Source organism: Harpia harpyja, chromosome 1, assembly GCF_026419915.1.
Source record: "Harpia harpyja isolate bHarHar1 chromosome 1, bHarHar1 primary haplotype, whole genome shotgun sequence".
Taxonomy (NCBI): Eukaryota; Metazoa; Chordata; class Aves; order Accipitriformes; family Accipitridae; genus Harpia; species Harpia harpyja.
The window spans coordinates 90,706,024-90,716,742 of NC_068940.1; the positions used below are offsets into that span (position 1 = coordinate 90,706,024).

A 10,719-nucleotide genomic window follows, 5' to 3' on the forward strand; every position below is an offset into this window, starting at 1 on the left:
GAAGCTTCCCAATAAACATTTCCATAATGAAAAGTGGTGAAGAATGGTCTTACTTGTCTTTGAGGAAAAAAACTTCAAGCAGCAGGTTTTTACTGAAGAGAATTAACAAACCTTCACTAATAAAACCTGGAAGCTTACTTCAAATTGTAAAACCTTTTAAAATTTACAACTTTGAAAAGCTTTGTATAATTTTTGTTCACATGCTTGTGGAAAATAAAAACAATTTTTAAAAAAGACTTACCAGATATCTATTTGAATCATTCATGGCTATTGATGGAAAATGTTCCTGGATGATAAAGTCTAGCAATCTTCTGTAATAAAGAGAGGCAGAATTCTTTAAATAAAATGGTACTTTTAGAACTGATCATTCAAAATTCTTGTTTTCAAACAGCTAAATGCTGATCTACAGCTTGCTGCAAACAGTTACTAGAAAACTCAATCTATTTATTCCAGTGAGTCTTGGGTTAAGCCCTTCCAAATGCTTAGAGATAAAACCTAAGGTTCCAGTCATAAATATGAGTGGAGACTGCCTCGTAGAGTTAAAATTATTCCCATGTGTTAAACTTCTAGAGCACACCAGGATCTGGTTTCGCATGCAGTAATATTAAGTTTTTAGGGGAAAAAAAAAAAAGTTTGCATATCCAAAAAACCCTTATATGATTACAAGGAATAATTCTACATCAGAATTCTCACAAAGAAAATTTTATGGCTGAATTCTTATGAAGTAGGATGACTTGCCATAGTAACTGGCCATTCCCAAAACAGTGCTGCACAGTCCTACAAGACAGGCTCAGGAAATTGGGACACATGCATTAAAAACTGCAGTGGCTGTCAGATGCAGATCTTTGCAGATCTAAAGCTTCAAAGTAGAGCAGCTGGCACGTAGTACATTTAGGAGCTCCCTGTAGGACCCTCTTGTGGTCAGAGCCAGCCAGGGCCACCGGCACAGGAAGCTGTAAGCACCATTTGTACGTGAGGTAGGCAGCCTGGGCAAGGGTTGGACCTGGGCAACGGTTGTTCGGCTAAGCACACAAATATCTAGATTTTACCTTCTAATCAGGTTATTAGAGCAAATCACTGTCCTCAAACTGTGATGATTTTATCAGAGTACCTAGCAATCTGACCTTTAGAAGGGTGTCCAACCTATTGCCTCTGAATTTTAGCTGGTTGCTCCAGGACATCCTCTTCCAGGAGGACCTTCTCTGAGGAGGAAGCACAGACAGTCACACCAGCCTTGGCCTGCTCTTGGCCACTCTTTCTGAGGCCCCCTCCAAAACAGGCAGGCAGGAGTTGTCTATGTTGCATGAGTACAAGTGATCTTTACATGCTCCTTAAATCCAATGGGTCATAAACACTTTAATCAAAAAAACCCAAAACAAAACTTAAAATCAGTTCCTTAATTCAATCTTTCAGTTTTACAACTAAAATCTGCTGTGAGATTTCAAAAAAAAAAAGGAAAGAAAGACAGCATAGAGTGATGCAGGAAGTTAAATTGAATTATCGGTTACTACAATGTATAACTGCTGCTATGAGCTCTTGCTCGTTTTTAAGCACCCCAGAAGAATTTCGATTGCTCCTGAGGTGAAATGACCAACTTTTAAATATTTACAGCAGACCTAAAAATTTGTCATGCTAACTGCTTGACACACAAATTAGTATTGCTAAGAGGCTTAAAACTGTGCAGTAATTTATCACCTAGTATACTTCTCTGGTTCTGCATGTTTCTGGAGAGCATACTTTATACAACATACTTATGCTAGTGATTTATTTCATATTTCTGTTAATAAAGCTTCACAGACAACTATGAGAAATGTAGGAACTTAGACTTTAAATTTACAAATCTTTCCAAAACAAACAACTCCTCCCTAGTGCTTAGTTACTAGAACTACTTCAGCTATAAAACCTTTCTCATTTTGTAAGATCCAGGCCTTCAAAAACATCTAGGGGGTTTTACCCCTATGAGTTAAGATCTTTTGTATGCCTGTATAAAAACAGCAGGTTATCTTTCTAAATTATGCAATTTTCTTTTCTAAATAATTTATGTATAAATTCCAACTGTATATATGCATTCTAATATATATTTGATTGTTAAGAAAACTAATATAGTTACTATGAAGATTAAATTCAAACCTTTGTAAGTCCAGTTCCCCAGAATGAGCTAAGATTTCTAAGGATCCTATATGAAACCATGATTTGGCAAGACGTAGCACTATTGCACCTTAAATATAGACACATGTGTTTAAATGTAAACAAAGTATCAGCAAAATAAAACAGTTCTATAGTAAAAGCCATCATGTGTTGTTTCTATAGATGCAGAATTTACATATGCATAGTTAAACTGGTATTTGTGTAAGCATGCTCAACGTATAACAGATGAGTATGTCTAATATTACTTTACTACACATACATCTTAATGATAAAGCTTAATTTGCTATACCAGCAAACACAGGCAAAATCCCAGTACTGCATTAATACTAGAATTACTCCAGAGATGCTAATGCTACCAACAAAGAAAGAACCAACATAAATAGATTTTTCCCCATGCTGTGCCATCCCACTCTTTTCCAGAGCAGGTACAGATGAGGTAGCAATGGCACAGCCACACCAGTGTTCCCACCATCCTAGTATTGCTGTCAGAACAATGGAAAATTTCCCTAGTTTTCAGTATCATTTTTGTAATGGCAAGTGAAAATAAAAATTACACCCCTACAACACATACACCACAGTCATAGCAGACCTGTTCATAGGACTTCATTTCTTTAACTAAGATATATTTCAGACTGATTTTCTCAGGAGAGGTTTTATATCTTAATAAATGAAATGAAGCCTATTTAGTACTTTTTATTACACATTTATCACATTAAAATTCATTTTTGTAATGGAGAATTAAGTTACAGTGTTGCAACAGATTATTTCGAAATGTCTTCATTACCTCTTTCTTTCTTAATATTTCCATTGTAAAACTGGTCTCTCCACACATCATGATCACCTACAACTAAGCTGTAACAAACAAGAAAAGAACATTAAAAAGTTATCTCAAGAAAAATAATTTACAATGAAGATCAAGTCATATTTTACATAACTTTATTTCTTTCATAAAAAGAAAGACCTTTTTGCTGGCATAGCTTTGTATTTGCAAATGACAGAGGCAAACAGTAAGCCAAGGCTTACCAAGCCTCATTAGCATGATGCATTTATTTTGTATTTATACAACGCTGTCCAACTTCCATTACTTACTTACACTGTTCTTGGGGGAGGGGGTTGCATTCAGAAAAAGTACTGCATTCACTTGGAACCTCAGTGATTGACTAGTGTGATGGTAACATTAAATAAGTCACAATTTCCCTGAGGACAACAGTGAATTTAGAAGGACAGAAAAATTAGAAACCAAATTGTTGCATCAGATGGAGGTTGCCCTTTACACGGGCCAAAACTGTTGTCTCAGGAATTTCAGGGACAGATCTGGGACCCTTAGCAATCAGGAACTCTTCAAATAGTATCAATACACAAAAAAGGCATAATTTTGATGATACATTATAATTATCCCTTTCTTCTTCACTGCTACTTGGATTTTTAAAAACAATCTCTTCCTTTTATTTGCCTTAAAATTCTGCACATCCTAGAAATATTCATGTTTATCCAAATATTGAGATTTGTGAGTGCTTAGAACAACTTTGCTTGCTCTAAAATATTTCACAGCTTACATTCATTTTACAAAATAAAATATGTAATTTCACTGTATTTTCTGTTATATCAGGAAAAATAAAATGGAATCAATCCTCACAAACTATGCAAGGGCATCATATTGCCCTAAGGTTAATGTGTAGGAAGTTTTTTCTGCCAAGCAACTGGGATTACACTGACAATCCAGCAGAAGTAATGCTTGGTGCTGTCTTCTGAAAGAGGTGTTGTCCCCTCAATAGGCACAGAAGCCTTCCTGTTCAAGAGTCTAGCAGCAGGAAAAAAAGCTGATTTTGTATAATTCTTCTTTATCTTTGCTTGCTGGCAACTGGGAAACATTCTTCTATTCAGGTGAGACATGAACCTGTTGGAGCAGGTCCAGAGGAGGGCCACAAAAATGATCAGAGAGATGGAACACCTCTCCTATGAGGAAAGGCTGGGGGTGGTTCAGCCTGGAAAAGAGAAGGATCCAGGGAGACCTTATTCAGCCTTTCAGTACTTAAAGGGGGCTCATAAGAAAGACGGGGACAGACTTTTTAGCAGGGCCTGTTGCGATAGGACAAGGGGTAATGGTTTTAAACCAAAGAGGGTAGATTCAGACTAGGTATAAGGAAGAAATTTTTTACAATGAGGGTGGTGAAACACTGGCACAGGTTGCCCAGAGAGGTGGTAGATGCCCCATCCCTGGGAACATTCAAGGTCAGGTTGGACGGGGCTCTGAGCAACCTGATCTAGTTGAAGATGTCCCTGCTCACTGCAAGGGGGTTGGACTAGATGACCTTTAAAGGTGCCTTCCAACCCAAACTATTTCATGATTCCATTATTCATAATAGTTGGGTGGCATGCTATCTGAAATTTAATGCAGCTACTTATAGCTGCTATCTATCTATTAGGTAGTTGAAGATTGCACAGAAGACAGAACCAAACCTTCCCTGGAGGTACACAGAAAAGGACAAGAGGCAAACCTAATATTCCATTCATAAATATGACTGAAGACAGTCACAGAGTTAAAAAAACTCCCAAGTGTTAAATTTTGAGAGTACACTAGATTCTGGTTTTATATACTTCAGCATCAGAATTTTAGAAATAATTTAGCTGAACGAAAAATGTGGGGTATGCATATAAACATAAATATGTACAAAAAATCATGAAAATGAATGGTTTTTCTGAATTCTTGCACAGTGCAGTTGCTTGCAACAGTAACTGTGGCTTTGAAACTAAATTATTATTATTATATTCAATATTTTTGAAGGTATCCAACAGCTATCCAAACAATGTTCTCCATTAACTGCAAAGAACAGGCAGTGAACTCTTCCAGAAGGAGGAAAAAAGTATCTAGAAATCAATCTGCTCCTGTTAGTGGAGCTGTAGCGATACAAGCAACATTAGGAAATTTTGTTCAAAAAAACCCTCTTTTGGAAACAATCATAAGCGATTATTAAGTGTGTAGGATTAAGTACAAAAAGTGCTGACATAAATGAGATGAAAGAAGAAAATCTTAATCCTTCAAGAAAAAAAAATTTTCAAAAACAGGGAATGAACCCCAGACACAAACAAAATATTGTGTGCATCAGAGCACTAGGGGACAGGAGTCAAGAATAATAATGCTACTAAATTTTACTGTTTTGAACAGACCTCTGCCAGAAGGGTTGGGGTTTTTTGACTATGTAACTGTTAGCAGGCTCTCCGCAAAATTCCTGCAGAATACCAGCACTTCTCTTATTACTGACAAAAAAATCCAGAGGGGCATCAACATTTGGTTAGTTATTAATACAAGTTAATGGATGTGCAACACTTAAGAGCTGGCCAGATAGCCGAACAGCCACATAAAGATACGTACATTCCCACTACAAAAATAGTTTTCAAATGGTCCCTATAGCTGGTAACTGTACCATGACTTGAGAGAAGACAGCAGGAGACCAGATGTACACTCAACCACGGGAAATGGAACACTGAAATTGCTCTTACACCAGAGAAGCCTCAACGGCACTCACAGAAGGACAGACGGATTATATCCCTCCCTACTCCTGGTTCTAGCTTAAGGGCTGGACTTCACAATCCCAAGTGCTCTGCTTGCTGTTTTGCATGAACATCAAGCCCTGTGCAAGTAAGGGCCACCCTGAAAACCATGCATATTGGCTCACCCTTTTGACCTAATGCATAACACTGCTCACTGGTAGTCCCAGTATGTGACTAAAATGGTATCCTATGAAGAAGTGTTCTTTATCTGGCAGTACAGTCATAAACTGTAGCACCCCATTGGGAACACAGTACTTAAAATTAATAGAACAAACCAACCTGCTGGGTGTTCTGGGATAAGCCGTAAGGCTTTTCCCCACACTTCTGCCAAGACTTCACGAGACCTCTGTAAGTGCATCCCACCAGCCTCAGTACAACAGCTCCCCATTGGGAAAAATACGGATATCAGCTGGGTTTTTTTCCAAATGAAGTCTTGCGAACAGTCTGGAGAGCTTGTACAGCAATTAAGAGAGCCAGGCATTTAACCAATTTGCCAGCAAAGAACTAAAGCAAACTGTGTACTCAACAGAATTTGTGCTCAGTTAAGGAGTAATTTCATATTGGTTTTGCACTGAACAATTTGTTGAGATGACAGCAAAGAAAGGCTATAACCTTGCCAGATGCCTTCCTGCTGATATTCAGACAGATTTAAAGTTTTGCATTAACAACCAACAGCAAAGGGTTTCAAGGTGAAGTCAGTGAATAAACCATCAATAATGTCATTTACAAACACTGCACTTCAACAGAGCAAATGTGTTAGAATTAACGCTAGAGAGATTTGCAGACTTTTTGCAAATACAGACACCTAGTCACGTGGCAGCTGAGTACAGGCTTTTTCTGCAGAACATTTGCTTTCTTTAAAGCCTGAAATTATGCAGTACAGACATGAGACTACTTGGAACACAAAATGAACGTGACATTTTAAACACAATCATCTGAAAAATTCAGTTTACTTAATTCTGAGAAAAACATCCAAATGAGTGAATGTATTTATTAGTCGTCTTTGGTTCAAACAGAATTAGTTTTAAATTATTTTTTTATGAAATCTCCCTCTCTGCTCAAGGGGTGTTTGCACAAATAAGGAATTGAGAGCAATTACCTGCATTCAGTACTACCTCCAATATTAACATCTATTCATTTGACTGACAATTTTTCCTACCAACCTTAAAAATTGCAACTAGGTGACTATGACAATACAGAAATGGCCACTTTCAACATTTTCCTACTTAGCCTGATTCTAGAAAAATTCATCCAAATGCTTGTGTGTAATAAAAGACTCACTTATTAACCATGTAAAATGTATTAAGAGACTCATTGATTATCCACATACGCTAAAGGTATTATTATTATTTACAGGGCAGGAATCTAGCCCTGCTGTTTTGGCAAGTCTTTTGGTAAGCAACAAGGGGGAGAACAATTTTTTTTTTTTAAAGAGTAGAAACTCTTCATTGCAGTATCATAAAAGCTGGAGAGGGGAGTTAGTGTCAGATATAATCACTCAATCTAACTTCCACTTTTTACTTTCTTTACAAAATGAACCAGATTTCAAACTAAGGTAATCCAGTTAAGACAGTCTCACCAGTGAACAACAGCTGTTCACCGCAAGACACACACAGCGCACAATATCGTATTTAACCAAAGTAGTACATAACATACCAAAGACAGAAGTGAATGGATTAACTGCTGGAGTTCATTATTACTGGAAAGTTTTATCCAAAAATCTATGAAACTGGAGGCATATATTTTGTTCTGATTGCATACATATGAAAAGAAAGATTTATCCTCTTGGAAACGAACTGTCCCACTTTATTGATGCTCAGTGAAACTCAGGCACAAAATTACAAAGTTACCTGTAAATTAGGATGCTGTGAAAAAGAAAAGAAAAATACCTAGCAGCCCTGCTTGTAGGAATTCCAAGATAGTGCATGGCCTCACTACACAAAAATTCTCGCACAGAAGAGCAAAGCGCAGCTCTTCCATCACCGTTCCTATGGAGAACAGAGAAATAAGGAATAGGTCATAAAATCAAAGCAAATTTCAGAAGGAAAACATCCAGTTTTGGCGTACATAGATTAACTGCAACTTACCCGGAGTATGGGGTCTTTCCTGATCCTTTTAACTGTAGTTCCCACCTCTCACCATGCCTGCAAAAATATGCATGAATCAGCTAAATAGAATACAGCGTTGAATTGGTCACTTAAAAAAATGTCACACCTGTTTGTATATACTCTGATCAAGTGGGCTCTTCCATCACCCAGCTGACCTGCCCAGCTACCAAACTGACAAAAATGAAAATCAAGTTATTTTCTTCCATCATTTATAGCAGTTATACTTGAAACAGTACAAATTACATGTAGGTTCTCTGTGATCTACACAATATAATGACACATTTGCTCAGGTAGTCATTAAGATATTGATGCCTGAAGCTGTATTTCCACACTCACACCAATAATGAATCAGAAAACCACAGAAAAAGAATAATGCCAGTAATCCCCATTTTTTTTCTCTGCCTTCCAGCTACAACGTACAGCTACAGCCCTGTCTCTTTTGTATAATAAGCCTTTAAACTGACATGGCTTGTAATTTTTTTTTAATTGGAAATTACAAATCAAGTTCTACCATTCTTTTCCATGAATAATCTTACCCTTTTCAATGAAACCTAACTCATAGTAATCATGCTATTGCAGTGAAGCTCTGTCCTTCTTCGCTCCTCTGAACTGATAATACCTAGCATGAATCAGAGCTCGTCAGGCTGCAGGGGTGCTAAGCAGACTCTGCAGCTAACAGAAGTTAAAAAGATAATTTGCTTCTGGCATAAACAGAAGCAGAGAAAGTAGACACGGTACCATGAAAGAATATTATAGTTCTCTTCCATCTGCAGTCCCTCATGAAGAACAAATTTGCAACCAAAATGTTTGTAAGATTTCATATACTTAGAGGGATATACTCATTTACTTACAGGAATTATCAAGGTACAATTCACAGGAAAAGACCTACATAATTCCACCTGGAAGAATGAGTGCCATAGTTACCTGATGACCCCCGTACCTATGGGCCAATGGAACAGACCCCAATATCACTTTCCCACCACTAACAAACTGAAGAAAATCAGATGTTCCTTTGACAGATATATCAAGATCCAAAATATTTTCAAGAACTTCCTGGAGAAAAAAGCAAAACAGATGGTACTTGAATATGATCAAATTTTCAGTGGTAATGAATGTGTTTTCTCTACAGATTTCATTATTAAAAGGCATCTCACAATATATTTTAAGTATTCTATTTGTTTAAAGTATATATTGATGTTTTCACAATAAATAGCATATGAATATTAAAATATATTTTAGTACACATATTAACAATCTCCACTAATTAGAGAGGAACAAAAAAATAATAGCCAACCTTTGAAACAGCTACAAGACGAACTCTAGATTTAAAAGGTGTAGGATAGACAATTGAAAAAATGCAGTTTCTCACATTACGGACATAATTTTCCTTGGTCGCATCAACTGGAAAAGTATCTGTAAACATGAAACAGACAAGAAATATTTAAAAAACCCCAATTAATCATAGTATTCTTAATACCTTTCCTCTTAAATCCAATCAAAATACTTCAGAAACAATTAAAACCTGACTCTTTACCACAATGTATTTTAAGGCTGCATGAAAAAAGCAAGGTGAAATAATTTCAGGTTATTATTCTGTTTGGGATTTTTGAAAAGAAGGATTGAATTCTACAGTTAAAGAAACTGGCAGGGCATGCTAGTTTTAAGATCTAAATAATATTTAAGCATAGATTCAATTAACTGTGATTAGAACAGTCTCAGGGCTGTTTTATATTGCACTCAATTATATGCAACCCTAAAAGATATTTGCATGAGACAGAAAAGTTCAGCTACCCCCACAGCTGAATGATGTAGGGCAACAGATTAAGTCACTGTGCACCAGTTAACTGTGGTATACAGTCCATATGCAGCAGTCATCACCAAGTAACCTAAGAAACCAGCTTGAAGCCTTCTCCGAGTAATGTAAACAGCAAACGAAAGGGTCAGAAGATGTAGTTCTTGCTGTAGCATAACACACGTACTCAAAAGATGTGCTTCATTCTTCCTTCAGACCTACTCCGTGCCCCGAACCATAGTTAACAGAGGACAAATATTGTTTTATAAGTCTGGACTGATACTGTGTGGTTTAACATCTTTATGGATTTTTGCTTGCAACAATCTTACGATTCTGCGTTAATTCTAAAATCCCAGTACCTCATAGTCACTGTTTTGTAAAAATTGTAAGTCAGTCAGTCAGCATCTCTGGAGACTTGCTGTTAGCCATGTTTCTCAATACCTCTAATGACAAATCCTGTTACAGCCAGCTGCCACACGATTTAGCACCGATTATTATTTCTTATTGCTCACAAGTAACTGCATCACCCAAAGAAATTATTTCTGTAATGTTATCATATAAATTGCCTTTATTATTACAGGCAATTCTGTATGCCCGAGAGCTATACCGCTTTGTGTACTTCAAATCAGGTGTCAGGTTATCAATTTTGCATTAACACCTAACAGGGACTCGCACATCTCTCCATTACAATAAATTGCTAATACAGTAAAAAAGAAGAAAAAAACCCCCACCTCCTTATGGCCAATCTAGTTTTAATGTTAAAAGCAGTTAAGTATTTGACTGTGTATATAAGGTCTTCACTTAGTTATTGCTTCAGTAGCTGCTACAACCCACCAAGCAGAAGCACCGGGGCAGAGCGGGGCGTACGTACAACAGCACCGGGGCAGAGCCGGGCGTACCTAGGAGGCTTCCGGGGGAGAGGGGCCAGGCGCAGAGCTCAGCCGCCCCCCGCTGCCGCGGGCAGTGGCCCGGCGCGGGGTGCGAGGCGTTCGGGCCGAGGAGCCCGGCAGAGCCCGCCGGAGCCGCACAGCGGGGCCGGGCGGCCGGCCCCGGCGGCCCACGCCAGCCAGGCGGCCACCACATGTCCCCCAAAGCTCGCCTTCACCAAGGCACGTGAGG

At 37.9% G+C, this 10,719-nt stretch overlaps 1 protein-coding gene across 1 annotated transcript in view; it reads right to left on the reverse strand.

The window, feature by feature from the left end:
- Positions 1–10,684, reverse strand: part of LOC128138784 (protein adenylyltransferase SelO-like) — a gene marked incomplete at its 5' end in the record, with an annotated part of 28,993 nt that extends 18,309 nt beyond the window's left edge. Inside the window, 10 exon segments of the mRNA XM_052780313.1 lie at positions 242–311; positions 2,131–2,218; positions 2,933–3,000; positions 7,590–7,688; positions 7,788–7,844; positions 7,915–7,979; positions 8,733–8,861; positions 9,103–9,221; positions 10,500–10,597; positions 10,599–10,684. Of these exon segments, the coding sequence (XP_052636273.1) occupies positions 242–311; positions 2,131–2,218; positions 2,933–3,000; positions 7,590–7,688; positions 7,788–7,844; positions 7,915–7,979; positions 8,733–8,861; positions 9,103–9,221; positions 10,500–10,597; positions 10,599–10,684 (879 nt within the window).
- Between the last annotated feature and the right edge of the window lie 35 nt (positions 10,685–10,719).